This window comes from Rana temporaria, chromosome 11 (genome assembly GCF_905171775.1).
Source record: "Rana temporaria chromosome 11, aRanTem1.1, whole genome shotgun sequence".
Lineage (NCBI taxonomy): Eukaryota > Metazoa > Chordata > Amphibia > Anura > Ranidae > Rana > Rana temporaria.
Window position 1 is genome coordinate 45,727,473 of NC_053499.1, and position 18,167 is coordinate 45,745,639.

Genomic DNA, 18,167 nt, shown 5'->3' on the forward strand with positions numbered 1-18,167 from the left:
TTGAAAACCATTTATCATTTTCCTTCCACTTCACAATTACCATATTTATCAGCATATAACACACACACTTTTTCCCCCTGAAAATCAGGGGAAAGTCACAGGTGTGTGTTATATGCTGACAGCGTACTTCAGAGGGGAAGGAGGGGGACGAGCGCCGCTGGAATCCACGAGCCGTCATCTCCTGTTTACTCTGTTTACTAGGCTCTATCTAACTCAGCTCTCGGTCGGCTCTCAAGTCTCACACACATACAGTCCCACCTCTGCCACTCGCATTGGACCAATGTGCTGTCTATCACAGGAGCTGGTCCAATGCCGATGGCGGAGGCGGGACTGTGTGTGTGAGAGCCGATTAAACAGGAGATGATGGCTCTGTGATTTCTTGAAGTTCAGGCTGCATAAATAAGGTAAAAAAAAAAGGAGCATTAATCAGGCTGCATTGATGCACTGATGGGCTGCTATGGGGACATTGATTGGGCTGCATTGGGGGCATTGATCGGGCTGCTTTGGGGGCATTGATCGGGCTGCATTGGGGGCATTGATCAGGCTGCATTGGGGGCATTGATCAGGCTGCATTGGGGGCATTGATCAGGCTGCATTGGGGGCATTGATCAGGCTGCATTGGGGGCATTGATCAGGCTGCATTGGGGACATTGATCAGGCTGAATTGGGGGCATTGACCAGGCTGCATTGGGGGCATTGATCAGGCTGCATGGGGGGCATTGATTAGGCTCCATTGGGAGCATTGATCAGACTGCATTGAGGACATTGATCAGGTTGCAGATGGACATTCATGGGTACTGACCCTTAATTTGCTTCAAAGTTGTTCATTTAAAATATGTTTTTTTCCCTGAAACTTCCCTCTTAAAATTAGGGTGCATGTTATACGCCGATAAATATGGTATATGCCACTTTGTGTTGGTCTATCACAAAAAGCCCAATAAAATATATTTATGTATTTGGTTGTAACATGACAAAATGTGAAAAATTTCAAGGGGTATGAATACTTTTTCAAGGCACTGTATATACCTGCTGTGGGACAGTGACTCTGAAAACATTAGAGAAAATCAGAATGACAGTATAGGTGCCTAATTTTTATTTTAGATCAGCAATGGAAGCCCTTGAATGTCTCTCATGAGATTCCATCAGGAGGTGAAAAGATTTATAAAGATAAGGTCATGGCTCCTAAAGCCTATATAAATAATATACAAGTTTTGAAGTTTGTCATTTTTAGATAATAAAGAAGCAAGGTTTGCTGAGTGTATGCATTGATACATAAATAATGTCAAAATGTTGCATGTAGCTATATTAAAACACGCACTATAGGAAACCAGAAGCATGGATAATGGTATTACCCAGAATACGTATTAGACTAAGCTGGCATTGCTGGATCATGTGAATCGTATACATAGATCAAGTATCAAGGATATCAGAAGTCACCCGCAATTAGATCATATTTATATTTAATAACAATTATATTCATTTTAGTAATAATAATAACAAATAATAATAATTATATATAAAATCACAGCAGGACAGGAAGAAAATGTACACAAATTGATGACCTCTGTTAACCTTATGGCCTTACAGAATGGGAGTCGTAATTTCTTATAATACACAAGTATCCTTTTCTTTTAACAGCTTCTTTGTTAAAAGAGTTCATCTAAATGGACTACTTTCATGGTACAATTCCACCCAAGAAAGAAATTCAGAATGGGCCTAACTGCATTAGAGGATTGTAGAGGATTGTAGAGTTGTTGCCTGTAGCAGTGAAGGAGATCCTAATTGATTGCTATAGGCAGCACATATTCTGTATTTAGTTATGAGACCCTTGGCATAAGTGATGACATCACTACTGATGCAGTACAGAAGAATATAAAACATACAAAGTTTATATCACTTGTGTATTATAACACATTCTGAGTGCACTTTAAAGGTGACAGATTATTAATAAAAATTTACACCATATGCAAAACAATTGAGCAAACAACCAGACTAGATGGTCTTTCCTTTACACAAGCATTCTAATTCAATAAAGCCCCCTTGCACGCTGGGCGTTAAGGCTAGGGATGAGCCGAACACCCCATCCCCCCCCCCCCCCGTTCGGTTTGCACCAGAACCTTCGAACAGACCGAACGTTTGCACGAACATTTAGAACCCCATTGACGTCTATGGGACTCAAACGTTCGAATTCAAAAGTGCTAATTTTAAAGCCTAATATGCAAGCTATTGTCGTAAAACGTATTTGAGAACCCGGGTCTTGCCCCAGGGAACATGTTTCAATGGAAAAAAAGTTTTAAAAACAGTCGTTTTTTTCACGACTCCTGAAAAAACGACCGTTTTTAAAACTTTTTTTCCATTGATACATGTTCCCTTGGGCAAGACCCGGGTTCTCAAAGACGTTTTCACAGGCATACTATAGACACCCAGCAGGTACAATATTTAAATTAATTTTTCATGTTTTTTTTTCATTTAAGCATCATTGAAATCACTGCTCCTGAATCTTTAGGTGCAAACTACAGATTACACGGCCAGTACACACCAAGTAGCTTTAGGTGCAAACTACAGAGGACACAGGCAATAAACCACGTACTGCAGCTAGCACAATCACCTGCCTGCCAGTAAATTAGGAAGAGCGGATCTAGCTAAACTATACAGTGTATAAATATATGTACAACACCTGGGATGTATATATATCCTCCACACACTGTAACATTAACTGATTAGCCTGCCTGCCTGCCTGCTCTATCTACCTGCAAAAAATGACTCTCTCTCTGTCCTCTCTTAACCACCGCAACACACTACACAAGGCCGACCTGCAGGCGGCCTTTTATAGTGTGTGGTGTGTACTAAACCCCCTGAGCCATAATTGGCCAAAGCCACCCTGGCTTTGGCCAATTATGGCTCTCCGTTTTTTGCAAGCTGTGATTGGCCAAGCATGAGGGTCATAGTGCATGCTTGGCCAATCATCAGCCAGCGATGCCGCAATGAATTATGTTCTGTGAAACGTAACTCGAATTTGGTGCGAACGACCCGTTTTGTTCGTATTTCGACGAACGATCGAACATACGATGTTCGAGTCGAACATGAGTTCGACTCGAATACGAAGCTCATCCATAGTTAAGGCTAGGTTCATACTTTAGCATTTTTGCAGCCCCTGTCCAAATGAAGGGGCTACCATGCCTGCATTTATGCAAAAAAATATGCATGCACCTTTTTAAAAACGCGGAAATCTCATTGGTCTTTATAACTAGGCAATTTCCTACACCTGCAAAAGCGCTGGGGGCTGAGATGTGTGGGGATGCCATTTATAATGGGCGTCTCCAAAGAGCAGCTTGCTTTAACTACGGGTGTGAGAATCGCTGTGATTCCCTCACCCACAGCCACACGCATAGGTGTGATCCTAGACTTAAAAGGTACAGGAGCACAGTCCAGTCCCACTAATGTAATGTAAAACTCTATGAGAGCCTGAAAGCTGGACGGAGCAACTAATGCTACAAACGTTTCAGACAATATTCACCCAGGGATCAATGCTCGACTTGTACAAGTACAGACTGCTTGCTTAAAGTTTACGATAATTGGCCCTGCTGCCAGATCTCATTATCAGTTGTAAACCAGATTGGAAGACTGTATGCCCTAACAAAAGATTAAATATCTAGAAGCTGGACTTCTCCGCTGTAGCTTTACCCTGTAATGTCGGATGGAGCTGGCATTTTAAATGGGGCATGACATTGGGGGCCCAGTAAGCGGGGCTCCCGTTCTAGCCACTCTGGTTGGATGCACAGTGCTAACATCATCGGGAGCCCCACCTACCAGCTTGCAATCAGCAGTAGTTAGCTGTGAGCTGCCAGTGGCAGCTTGGTCATGGTTCTGGGGGCATCTATGGAGTGTGTCCCACAATATGACAGCAACACATATTTGCGGCCCATTTGCCCTGCTGTTGCATATGTGTGAGATGTCGTTGTAAGGGGGTTAATGAGGAAAACTCAGTGGGTTGATTTACTAAAACTGGAGAGGGCAAAATCTGGTGAAGCTCTATATAGTAACCAATCAGCTGCCAGTTTTTTTTTTTTCCAAAGCTTATTTGAACAAGCTGAAGCACCAGATTTTGCACACCCCAGTTTTAGTAAATCGACCTCAGTGTGTCCACACTCTTTAGCACCACTATTAGATTTTCTGCAGATTTACCAAAACCATGTAGTACAAGGGCCTGTCTGATTGCATACAAATTGAAACTCTTAATTGAAACTCTTAAGCCCCGTACACACGATCAGATCTTTATCTGACCAAAATCATATCGGAATTCCGACGGAATTCCATCGGAGTAAAAGAGAACATGTTCTCTATCTAAACTCTGATGGAATTCATCAACATTTCTGATGGATTTAACTCTGATGGGGCATACACACGGTCGGAATTTCCAATGGAAAAAGTCCGTCTGACTTTCCATCGGAAATTCTGATCGTGTGTACAGGGCTTTAAGGTTTGACATCATATTATATGGTTTTGGTAAATCTGAAGACAAAAATCTGCAGAAAATCTAATAGCGCGTATGGGGACAAGACTCACTTTGCAATTTTTCTGAGTAGCTTGCAGTCAGCCCAAAAACATCTAACTGTAGGAAATATTTTTTAAATTATTTTTAGGAAGACATAACATACATGTTGTTTATTTTTTTTAGGTGTAGGGTAAGGGGTAGGGTTGGGGTTAGGGTTAGGGTTGGGGTAAGGGTTAGGGTTTCCCATTGTAGAATATGGCTAGGACTCAGGAATTGGAACAGGGACCTCCCCCAGAGGTCAAAGGTCAGAAGGCGGGTTCCCAGAGGTCAAAGGTCACAGGGCGTGGCTGACCCAATCCCCACCAAAGTGTACCGCCTACCCCAACTAAGTCGGGGAATGAACAAGTCGGGGAATGAACAAGTCGGGGAATGAACAAGTCGGGGTAAGCGTCATCGTTTTTAAAGCCAAATCTATGGCAATGATAAAAAATAATCTGCTGAAAAAAAAATCTTAATTTGCCCATGGGTACTTTTGCTTGGAAAATTCTAACAGCATATCCCATCCACAACCCTCCCAATGTGACAATGGAAATTGTTATTTTTTTTATTTATTTTTTTACCCTCTAAAAATAGGCACAGACTTTTTGAAAAAAATAAATAAAAAATTGCAGAAATTGAAAGCTGATGGATATACCAGCCAATTACATTTCTGAATAATGTCTAATAATTCTGCAGCAGCAGACAACTGATAGCTGGTAAGTCGCTTTGGGCAACCACTGCACATTGTTTATTTCCAATTATTTCCAATTGCAGTATATTATAATATTTCATAATAACTCAAGACTCGTGTAGACATTGAGCTCAGTAAATACTAAATAATTTGAAGATATGGAGAAAATCATAGCCATTATAGCCGCCTCACTCTACAGATCCCCTCAGAAGTGCACTCAGAATGTTAATTGAATTTAATACATATTCACATTATCCAGCATCTGCCACTAGCGGCACCATGCATACTCACCACATACATAGAAACCTAGGACACATACAGATGCAGCCTGAGTTATTGAGCCAGTGAATGTCTATATCGCATTCACAGAGAGCTTAAAGGATAGGAGAGGAAACCTGTAAAGGGAGATAACTGAAGGCCACAATCCTTCCAAAAAATGCTAGATGCTTGGCTGACTCTGGCATTAGTATAGCATGAACAAGGAGCACGTGAAGTCAGAAAACCTGATCTGCATACTTTTTCGGGGTCAGTAACAGCCAGGAAACAAGCATTCTCTGAAGAAAAAACATAGAAATATTTCTCCCAGTAAAGCTTTTCTTCAACTTACCAATCCTTGAATTTGGTGGCTGTGTTTTAATTTTTTTATGATTTTTTTTTTCTTTATTTTAACCTAATGATCCTGCCACACTTTCTGTCCTAGGAAAAGAAGTGTGTTAGGACTACAGAACACCACCTCTCTCTCCTCTTCTTCATAACAAATGGGAAAGGTGTTCTGCAGTCCACACAATGAATTAGGAATGGCTGATACATTTTTTAGGATTTTGGTGCAGCACAGGTGGGAAGTTTACTAGATTTCTGGCAGGATGAAGAACGCTTTCAATGTTATACTGAATAGACCAAAAACAGAGCCAATTAACGGTTTGGCCAGTCATAGTCGCACCTGTATGTTTTTGCACACCTGAAAGGCACAGGTGTAGCATTACTAGCAGCCTATCAAATTCTACAACAGGGTAAAATTTAGACATGTGCACTGCTGAAAAATTTGTTTTTGTTTTAGTTTAATTTGTTTTTGTTTTTTGGGGGGTCATTCGTTATGATCGCAATTCGTAAATTTGAAAATTCGTAAATTCAAAAATAAGAAAGAAAATCCGAAAGAACGATAATCCAAAAATTCCAAATAATAACTAATGATTAAATTATAGGTATTAGAATTTCCTTTCAAATTTGGTTGTTAGTGAACATAACGAATATGAATTTATCCGAAATATCTGAAATAACGAATGCCGCATATAAACAAATGGAATGGATCAAATTAATAATAAATAATAAAAGGTTTTTATTAATATTTATTATTATTAATTTGTTACGTTCCAATCATTTAGATACGGCATTCGTTATTTCGGATAATTCGTAACTTCGGATAAATTCGGATAAATTCGTATTTGTTACTATCACTAACAGCCAAATTTGAAAGAAAATTACAATATCTATAATTTAATAGTTAGTTATTATTTCAGATTTTCGAATTTACAAATGTTCCAATTTTCCGATTTTACAAAACTTTGAATTTATGTCTTCTAAAGTTTGCAGTGTCTGGAAGCAGTTGGACACTGTACAGAACAGTACTCACATTTTGGACAAAATGCATTCAGGGACATATGCATGGAATGCAGAATTTCTGCATTTGGGGCATATCTCCCTGAATTCATATGACCTAAATCAGGGGCGTCAGGAGGGGGTGGCTAGGGGGGGCTGGAGCCCCGGATGTGACCCCGAAAAGCCCAGAGTCTAATGCTGACAGGTCTGTCAGCATTAGACTCCCGATCCCGACTCCCGATCCCGAGCGCCGCCGAGTGCCATAGCAGGTCCCGCCTTCTGGAGCCTGCGCAACGCCTATGATGGATGTCCCACTGGTCCAATGCTGGGACTGCGGCACTGCAGGCTCCAGAAGGTGGGAATTACAATGCAGCCGCCGCACCACATCCCGCTCGGTGCTCGGGCCGGCTCTCCTCAGCTCTCCTCCAGGCTCCCCCCCAGGCTCCTCGGCTCTCCTCCCCTCCAGGCTCCCCGGCTCTCCTCCCCTCCAGGCTCCCCGGCTCTCGTCTCCTCCTTGGCACTCCTCTCCTCCTCGGATGACTGACGGAATGACTGAATGCCTGCAGTGACACCGCACACCACGGCTGAGCTGAGGTAGGTCAGAGACAGTGTATATAAATGTCAGTGTATGTAGGTCAGTGTATGTCAGTGTAGGTAGGTCAGTGTATGTAGGTCACTACCGTCAGTGTATGTAGGTCACTACCGTCAGTGTATGTAGGTCAGGTAGGTCAGGTAGATCAGTGTATGTAGGTCACTACCTTTAGTGTAGGTAGGTCAGTGTATGTAGGTCACTACTGTCAGTGTATGTAGGTCAGTTAGGTCACAGCCCAGCCAAAAAAAAAGCCTCCATCACAAACAACCACCCCCCCCCCCCTGTTTCCGGCCTTGGACTTCGGGCTGAAGCCCCTGGTCTTTTTGCCACCTAGCAATGCCCCTGACCTAAATGCAAGTACCGCTCAGTACAGTGTCTAGTTGTATCATTTATTTTTTATCATATGGCCAACTATTGAAATTATAATGTCTTTTGTGTTGATAAGGAGTTGGGAATTGATCTACATTTGTTTATCAGAATTACAGCACCTTACTTTTGTAGCATCTTCAAAATGAAAAATGTCAAGATCAGTAATACACAACCAAGTACAGAATTTAATTTATCAGGCATCATCTGCATCTGTGCATAGGTTTAATAATATGTCAAACATACAAACAGCTATTCAATGCATGTAATAAAGCAGATTAACAGAAGCACAGGGAAATGAAAAGAGGCACCTATAGTTTTAAAACATAACTGCACTTGCATGCAGCACAGGGTAGTCTAAGGAAGAGCTATCACCCTGTTTTTTACCCAAATACTGGGAGGAAGGGATGGGAGGGGGTAAACTTGGGTTGGGATAAAGGGTTAAAAACACTTACCCTGGGACTACTGATCGGGCTGGTGGAAAGTCCTGAAGAAGCACCACTGATAGACCGCGACCTGGAAGAACATAATCTGTTTTTAGAATTGTGGGTTTATCTGCAGATACAGGTACTTGCAACCACTTCCATGCATAGATTGTAGCATTATCTGCGGGTATCTACGCCATGTCCGGCTCCCCTCCGCTGTCTTTTGGGAGACACACAGGTCCCAGAAGACAACAGGGACCATTCAGATCGCACAGCGCGACTCGCGCATTAGCGCAGTAGGGAACCAGGAAGTGAAGTCGCAAGGCTTCACTTCCTGATTCCCTTACCGAATATGGTGGAGGCAGCATTCGAGGACCTCCGCTTTAACTTTACTGTGGACAGGCAGTGCTACTGTAGGAGCTGCCTGTTCAGACTGTTGGGGAGCAAAGAGAATGGGTGGGTGGTGGGGAGTGCATGTTGTGCCTCATTTACCCTTTTGACCACAATAGAGGCAGTCCGATCACTGAATAAAATATATAAACTATGCTGAAAAATTTTTCAGATTTCACGGTCCCACCTATAAGCATATCTCAGGTACTATTTCTTAGTTAGCTGAGTTTCATGTAATCACAGTTAGACCCAGTATCAGGCAAAGTCACGAAAGGTCTTCTGCATAAAACCAATTTATGGGCTCCCCATTCAACTACTGGACTAGTAAAAAGCACTTATTCACTGTGTTATTATCAACTAGATAGAAACGAGCCATGGCCAGGTCTACAATGAAACAATGTCCACATTTATAATAAGTGGGCTTCTATATTTCAGAGGTCCTTCGTGGCGCTCACAGTGCATGCAAATTGCACGTTTGCACCTGGTTAGACCCGTGACGTTACAATCCTGTGGATGCACACCAGAATTTTAGAACGCTCCTGCAGTTTTTCATACTTTTCAGTCAAATTATGATGGAATCCTTAGTAATTTTGGACTCACTAAATATGGACTGTTTGGGATTGATTGATCAAAACTGGAGAGTGCAAAATCTGGTGCAGCTGTGCATAGAAACCAATCAGCTTCTAACTTCAGCTTGTTCAATCAAGCTTGGACAAACAAAACCTGGAAGTTGATTGGTTTCTATGCAGAGTTGCACCAGATTTCGCACTCTCCAGTTTTAGTAAATGAACGCCTTGGAGTCTAAAGTATGTAAGAACATTACATCCAAATGCCCATGTCCATATAAGCAAGCAGTTTCTGACCTCTGGCCATGCTGTGCCATCTCAATAGCCCTCCGTGCTGGTACTGGTGAGCCGCCATCTGTTCCACTCAGAACTTCCATAGATTTTCTCTCTGGCCTTCTCTTCCCATGACGAGTCAACATGGGTGAGTCAACACGCTTCCTAGGAGGATCTAAAAGATAATAAGACAAGGAGTCAGACTGAATATATAAAGAAACTACTTGAAGTCTGGATCTGGAGTTGGAAGATTAGGAATCCTACCAATATCTGCCCTGGGCGGGAGATCTTCATCCTCTTGGCTGGGATACCTCTCTTTCCGATCCAGTAACAAGAAATAAATCATCTTCTCCTGGTTTTCTCTGATCATCAAGGAGAAAATGTTTTAGAAAATCTTCTAGCATGTAATAATTTAATTCTACAAATAATGTGATTCTACTGCTTATTGTCTTAGCTTGCATATAATTCTTAATGTCTCTCTCTGATAATTCCACTGCTTGCTCCGTACAGCTTTCCCTGTATATATTGTCCCCAGTAGTCTTTTGGCTTCCTATAGTGATACATACTGCAGCTGTAAGTCTCTCTTCCCATCACCCACATGTCAGTTTTATTGCCTTCTACCTGAGGTAGGTAACGTGAGGCTTGCAAGTTGTTGCTAAATTAAAGTACCAGGATGCTTTGCCAGACAGTTCACCAGATCTACATATCTGCAGTAAACACAGCGATCTTGACTCTTACTCTTCAGTCAACAGGTCTTGCAGCAATTTGTTCCGGTCCCTAAAACAGCCTAGGGAATGCATACTCTCCAGCACATCTGGGTCGACATCCTCTAAAGATGGTAAGGACCCCATCTGTACCTTCCGGGGAACTGCTTGCTCTGGTTCTGGCTCATTCTTCCCCCCTCTGAAAGAAAGAAAGGCATTGTAACTCATTGTCGAGCAATCGTATTTCAGCATTTAAGCGACATGACCAATTAAACAAGCTTTCTGATTGGTTAAGATGGGTTACAGAATATAAGGCTCAGTTTACTTGGCTATATTTACTATTATTTGCCTTTAGTGACTGTTATTCCCTGCAATGACAGGCACGTGTCTGAATTCACAGCTAAAATACCAGGATAAAGATTCTCCTTTTTGTTTTATGTGTCAGTTGTTTCCAGAGTCCAATCAATTTTGAAAATTACAGTTTTGTAAAAAAAAGAAAACGATCTTTGTCCTTGTGTACAGCTTCCTTAAAATTGAATTAAGTCCTGCTATATCACAGTAGGCTGGCCCCTTTTGCAGATATAGCATTAAAACTAAGGGGTTGATTTACTAAAACTGAGTGCAAAATCTGATGCAACTTCACATTGAAACCAATCAGAATTAGAAGCTGATTGGCTACTGTGACGGCCCATGGAACCCAGAATCCCTTGGAAAGGTTGGGAAATTCTTGTTTCAGCTCCCCATGCACCTCTTATGTCTAAGTCACCCTGTGCCACCCTGGCACAGGGTGACTGAGAAAACATGTCTTGGATTACTTAAAATGGGACAGTAATATTGAGTAATATTTATCCACAATATCTCCCAGGATATATGTAAAGACTATTCTTAGTTTGTTTAATTCTGAACAATACATGATCATTGAAGCTGATCACATTGACCTCCGGAGATGGACTGTCTGGTCACCTGGGCTTAATTAACATGCTAATTATATGGTTGTCTGATAGGTTGTTGCTAGAGGGGAGGGGGCGTATCCAGGAGCCAGCCCTACCTCGTTATCTAACCCCTTGTGTTAAATGTGTATAAAAAGACTTTTTCACCCTAGAGAATAAAATGGCGGTCATTGCAATATTTTGTCACACCGTATTTGCGCAGCACAAGCACAATTTTTTGGGGAAAAATACACTTTTTTTAATAAAAAAATAAGACAACATTAAAGCTAGCTAGTTTTATATTGTGAGAGATAATGTTATGCTGAGTAAATTGATACCCAACATGTCACGCTTCAAAATTGCGCCTGCTTGTGGAATGGCAACAAACTTTGGCCCTTAAAAATCTCCATTGGTGACGTTTAAATATTTCTACAAGTTTTGAGTTACAGAGAACATCTTGGGCTAGAATTAATGCTCTCGATCTAATGATCGCAGAGATACCTCACATGTGTGGTTTGAACACCGTTTTCATATGCGGGCGCAACTTGCGTATGTGTTTGCTTCTGCACACGAGCGCGGCGAGATGGGACGCTTTTAATTTTTTACACATTTTTTTCTTATTGATTTTACTTTTTATTTTTATGCTGTCCTTTAAAAAAAAAAATTGGATCACTTTTATTCCTATTACAAGGAACGTAAACATCCCTTGTAATAGAAACAAAACATGACAGGACCTCTTAAATGTGAGATCTGGGGTCAAAAGATCTAACATTTAGACTTAAATGCAATAAAAAATAAAAATTAAAATTAAATGTAATTTTTTTGCCCGCACCCACCCCTGATAAAAGTGATCTTGCGGCGAATCTGCCACAGAGACAACTTTTATCCTATAGAAAACCGAACGCAGTTTCTGAAAATACCGGGGTATTCAACGCCAAAGTACAGACGTACAGGTATGGTGATTTGTGTGAAGTGGTTAAAATCTGGTAATAAACTGTCTCACCCTGCTCTCCACATGCTCAGTTGTACTCTATTTGAGGTACTATGTCAAATTTGTAGAGGCCGATCTGCTAACAGCCTGAAGATTTACTGCTATTCAGCGGCTCTGGGCTTCAGCAAAATGGCAGCCTCAGGCAAGAAGAAACAGGAACAATGTTGGTGGCAATTTACAGCACACACTAATTTTGGTATGTTTTTTGCTAAAGAACTTTATATTTATCAAGTTGTTATGGATAAAGTTCTGCTTTAATAAAGCCTAAGGGCCATGGCACAAGATCTTGTAACTGGCAAAAACTCACCAACAACAGAATCACTAAAAACAACAAAAACAATTACTCATCTTTTTCCATGTCTTGCTCATTCTCTAGCCGAAAGTTGAGTAAATGTTAAGCCTCGTACACACGACCAAGGAACACATCGTTTTCCTCGTCGAGTTCTTTGTTAGGCTGTCGAGGAACTCGACAAGGCAAGTTTCTCCATTCCCGTAGAGGAAATAAAGAACTTGCTCTCTTTTTGGCTCGTCGAGTTTCTCAACAGTTTCCTCGACGAAAATGTACACACGACCGGTTTCCTCGGCAGAAAAATATCTCCCAGCAAGTTTCTTGCTGGTTTTTGCCGAGAAACTCGGTCGTGTGTACGAGGCCTAAGTTGTCTCTCACCATCTTGGTCATCCAGTCAGCAAGGAAGCAACACATGGAAACAGGTGAGTATTTCTCTACCAGCCACATGCCAAAATAAAATGAACAAGTAACACATGCCTAAAGCCCTCTACACACGATCGGTTTGTCTGATGAAAACAGACCGATGGACCGTTTTCATCGGACAAACCGATCATGTGTGGACCCCGTCGGTTTGTTTTCCATCGTTAAAAAAAAATAGGACATGTTTTAAAATTTTCCTATGGATTAAAAAAACTGATAGAAAAAAACGATCGTCTGTGTGGAAGTCCATTGGTCACAAATCCACGCATGCTCAGAATCAAGTCGACGCATGCTTGGAAGCATTGAACTTCATTTTTCTCAAGATGTCGTAGTGTTTTACGTCACCGCGTTGGACACGGTCGGATTTTGGACCAATGGTGTGTAGACTGATGAAAGTCAGCTTCATCGGATATCCGACGAAAAAATCCATCGGATTAGATTCCATCAGATATCCGATCGTGTGTACAGGGCTTTAGAGTTTAGTGAATTGAATAGCAGGGTGTAAACTGGAACCAGGAAAAACATTGTTCTTATTCAATTCTTTCTCCTGCTCTGGAAAAAAAATTGATATCTATTTGGTTGCTACAGGCAACAGCTGAAATTTCCTTTGCAAAAAATATCAACCCTGGTGCATCTCTGTACATCATGTGTGTACACATGTCTGTCACACGCAACCATCTGTCAATGTGTTATATGTACAAACTGAGCTGCCAACCATCTATCTGTCACTATGCTTAATATACACACAGCAATCTGTCACTTACATTCATCTTCATTTATGTGAATATTCCTATTTTCAGAAACATTTATCTGTCAGGGACATCCTTTTACCAGCGAATTGATAAAGGCATGCTGCTCTTGGTCAAAGCGAATCTGAAGGCGCACAGTACTGCTGGCCATCAGATGGGACTTGTTGTCATTTTACTCACATTTAATACTGTTTGTATACTTACATGTACCAGGAGTGCTTCTGTATGGTTTCTAACTGCAAGGGAAAAAGAAAAAGAACTAATGCACACTGTTGCAGAGTCTTGTGTTTAGTTATACTGATTACTGATTTAAAAAAAAACAAAAAAAACAGAACTAGTCAAGACTTTTTGGGTTCCTTCACACCACCATGCATGCTATAATGTGAATGTGCTATTAAAGAGAAATTCGAGCACCAATCCATCTCACCTATTCATGAGGACCGTGGTTGGGGCTTGGCAATTCCTTGTAAGTAACTACTCCAGGGATCCTAGCGCCCCCCCCCCGTTTATTCCGTTATTACCGGAATTTCAGACTGTCCCTGATCCACGGGTGTGGGCACTCAAAAGTATAAAAACACTTAAACATATTTGTGAGGGGCTAAGGTACTTTAATAATTTAAAACAGTGATATGGTTTACCCAATTTTTACTTTTTCAGACACCTACGACTATGCCATGCCTTCTTCTCTTAATTTGGATCTACACCTTTGAACCTTGGTACAAACAGATTTGGAATCCCTGCTGCGTGAAGATTCATTGGTCAAGCCTCTTTCCAATGTTTTTAAAGCTTTTTTGTCTTCAGTCCATGTAGGTCTTGAAGACTGAGGCCCGGTTCCACAGAGAACGGGCGCACATTACGCCGCCGTAGCGCATATCAATGTACGCTACTCAGACGCAGCGCAGAGAGGCAAGCATGGAATTCAGGAAGCCAGTGCTCCCAAAGCTGCGTCGGCGTGGCGTAGATTTCGAAGGCGCAGGCCGGGGTAGGTGGGAGTGGGCTTGCCCCATGCAAAGCCATGCAAATGAGGCGTGACCCCATGCAAATGATGGTTTGAGAGCCAGACAAGTACGTTGAATGAACATGCGCCGTGTCGTGGACGCATCCCTGTGCGCATGCTCATAACCACGTCGGAACAACTACCTAAGATACGCCGGATCACTGCATACGCCATCAACGTAACCTACGCCCGTCCAGACACACGTCCAACGTAAACTATGTAAAATACGCTGGCTTGTATTCCTTGGTGCAGACCTTTGCATGTCTGTTGCTGGGTTACACCTCCTTTATGGGGCTTAACTTTACGTCGGACGTACAACTTACGCGCACCTCTCATAGCCTGCGTCGGGCGCGCGCAGGTTCGTAAAACGCCATATTTTCCTCATTTGCATATTTGAATGGCTAATCAATGGCAGCGCCACCATGCGCCCAGCGTAAATGTGCGCCCACCCTACGCCGGCGTAGGCAAGTTATGTCGGCTGGATTAAGCCTGTTTCTAGGCGTATATTAGTTTGTGGGTACGGCGCACAGATACGTCGGGCGCACATTTGCACTACGTTGGCGTAAAGTGATTTACGTTGGCGTAAGTGCTTTGTGAATCCGGGCCCTAAATGCTAAATGGCAGGTGAATGTTCCAGACATGGATGAGAAGGATTGGGAAGAAATCTGGGAATACCCCTTTCTGCAATTGGTAGCTGTTAAGCTGTTAAAATGTACCCAGGTGCTTATCCCCATTGCTGGAAGTGCAGTAGCACGGTTGCTGATTTCCCACACATGTTCTGGTCCTTCCCTAAGAGCCACTGTATTACCAGTTTATTACCACCTTGACCACTATACCCATTATACCACAGTCTATAGAGATCTGCCTGCTTGGTCTGGTGGGCTCTTTCAGGGCCGTCTTTAATATTGATTGGACCCTGGGCAAAAATTTGCTTGGGCCCTCCCAAATCCACTTGTCAACTATTTTCAGGCAGTCTAGGCTCAAAGGGGCAGCTGCTTTGGGCCCCACAACAATGTCTGGGCCTGGGGGAGCAGCCCCTCTTGCCCTGCCTTAAAGACAGCCCTGGGCTATTTAGCTTTCCTTTGGACAACCAAAACTCTTCTTGTTTTACTCCTAATTTAGGCCAAAGTCTTAAAATGGAAATCCCCTCCTTGGATTTTTGGAAAGCTCTGGTATACTTCTATATCCTACCTATGCCTCCGGGGGTTCCAGCCAAATTTACTAAGGTATGGAAAATTTGGACGGAATCCCTACATTCAAATGCATCACAATAAGTCTGTTATACTTTTTGGCCTCCTTATGTAACTAACCCTGTGTTTTGGAGAAAGGGTCTGTAGTCGTCGAAACTGTGTAGTTTCGTTTTTTTTCTCTCTCTTTTTACCTGTCATGTGAGATCCTGTAAACCCCCATTGTTTAGTCCTTTTTTTCAGTCCCTGCTAGCCCGACAACATAGCTAGCAGGGAGAGGCCAGCTTGATAACCTGCACTTGTCTGGGCTTCAAGCACTAGTCAATGACAAGACTCGGCAAGAGGCAGATGGATAGGATGCTGACAGCCCACCCCCTTCCTCTGCAATCCTTTTGCCAGTGCTGGTCTCAGGCAAGTGCTTGGAGCTGGAGATAAGCACCAGTTATAATTACAGCCATCTCCTTACTAGCTATGTTGTCAGGTGACCTTGGCCGAGGGGAAGTGCCCTGTCCAACCTCATAGATAGGCTTACAAAGCGTGTAGAAAGATGAGACAATACTACATGTGCGTTGTCCCCTAGGGAAGGGATCCCCAACTACCAGGCCTTGGCCTTTCTGCAGACGGGCTGTGGGGGACGGGTGGCATGAGAGAGTAAGGCAGGCGGATGAGAGAACCGGGTGGATTAGAGAGGCGGGCAGGCGGATGAGAGAAGTGAGCTGGCGAGCAAAAATGACATCACAGCTCTTCTGCCCGCACAGCGTGGGCTTTTTCAATGACTGCGGTGCGGCGGGGGTACAGAGAGATTACATCATCTGCCACCGCACGCACAGCATCACCGCTCCCGGACCACTGAACAGAGGCCTGCCTCTATGCTAAATGGCCCAGTGCTGCCACCAATGCTGTGACAATCCACATCTGGTGGCACTGGCAGGCAACGTGGCAAGTGAGGATTGTGTCCCCATTACATTTTCTCCCTTACCTTCTGTTCTAGAGACTACTCTAAAATGTTGGATTTCCCATTATATCCTGTTTCCATTACAATGGTCACCAGGACAAATAAAGAGGATGAATCATGGCAGCTAAGACCTGGTCATGCAATGAAAACATGATACTGTATTCGATTTCTAAAGAAAAGGTTTGGTTGCAGATACACTGTTGGTAATATTTATCATATTGTCATTTATATGTTCTCTTTTTGGAATCCTTTTTTTCACACAGAAAGGGTGTCTCTCTCTAGTGGCTGTTTATCAGACAATACAGTTGACATCCTGGCTGAACCAAATCTACAAGATAAACAGCTTAGAGCATTTATTGTTTTATTCAAAGTCTTCTGACTGCATGGGCAGTAATGCATAAACCAGTTTAACCACTTCTGGACCATGCCTATTTTTGACACTTGTTATTTACAAGTTAAAATCAGTATTTTTTTTTATAGTAAATTACTTAGAACCCCCAAACATTACAGTATATATATTTTTTTAGCAAAGACTGTAGAATAAAATGGCAATCTTTGATGTCACATGGTATTTGCACAGTGGTCTCTGAAACGCATTTTTTTTTTTTAAAGAAATAAACTTTGCTGTGTTAAAAAAAAAACGAAACAGTAAAGTTAGCCCAATTTTGTTGTATATTGTGAAAGATTATGTTACACCGAGTAAATAGATGACTAACATGTTACGGTTTAAAATTGCGCACACTCATGGAATGGCAACAAACTACGGTACATAAAAATCTCCATGGGTGGAGTAAACCGGAAGTGATGTAGCTTCCGGGTTACTACATCGTATGGTGTATCGAGGGGTGTACTCTTATGAGTACTTTTATGAGATACTGTATGTGTATGATTGTGTAGTTAGATTATTGGTAATTAGTATATTTGAATTATTAATTATTGTATGACTTTATAGTGATGGGATATTGAAAGGTTTATTAGTAATTATGGAGAAGGGGTGGGATTAGATACGTTTGTACTTCCTCCCATTCCTTTTCGGATATGTAAACTAAATCATTTTTTATAGTTTATTCTTTTGTAACTAGTTTTTCTGTGATTGTCTATTACTGAATGGTTACCTTAAAAGTTTAAAAGGTGCTAACATCTGTGCTGGGAAATTAATTTCAGGAATAGATACATTGATGCTAGGCACATATTCTTTATTTCTCACCGTCAGTCTCTTCAAGGGATCCACCTCAATCATCCCGCAGAGAAGATTCTGACAATCAGGGGGAATAAAATGTGGCATATGGAAGACCCCTCGTTTGACCTTCTCCAGTAGCTGCCTCAGGTTGTCATCATCAAATGGCAAAGCACCCTGCAGCAAGATATCAGTTAGTTTTCTATCATATTAAATCAGAGATATTGGCCTAGAGGAAGTATCAGTCTCACCACAAGCAAAGCGAATAAGATGACGCCACAACTCCAGATGTCAGCCTTCCTGCCATCATATTTCTCACCCTGTGCAGAATGTAAA

General features: G+C 42.1%; 1 protein-coding gene across 4 annotated transcripts in view; it reads right to left on the minus strand.

Moving 5' to 3' along the window:
* BRSK2 (BR serine/threonine kinase 2) overlaps positions 1-18,167 on the minus strand; it is a 265,934-nt gene that overhangs the window by 51,312 nt on the left and 196,455 nt on the right. For all 4 annotated transcript variants that reach the window (XM_040328495.1, XM_040328498.1, XM_040328497.1 and 1 more), the window contains exons 7-13: positions 18,083-18,151; positions 17,862-18,008; positions 13,720-13,751; positions 10,172-10,336; positions 9,698-9,795; positions 9,458-9,608; positions 8,235-8,295 (exon numbers count right to left, since the gene is read on the minus strand). In XM_040328495.1, the coding sequence (XP_040184429.1) occupies positions 8,235-8,295; positions 9,458-9,608; positions 9,698-9,795; positions 10,172-10,336; positions 13,720-13,751; positions 17,862-18,008; positions 18,083-18,151 (723 nt within the window). The remainder of the gene's footprint in view (positions 1-8,234; positions 8,296-9,457; positions 9,609-9,697; positions 9,796-10,171; positions 10,337-13,719; positions 13,752-17,861; positions 18,009-18,082; positions 18,152-18,167) is intronic.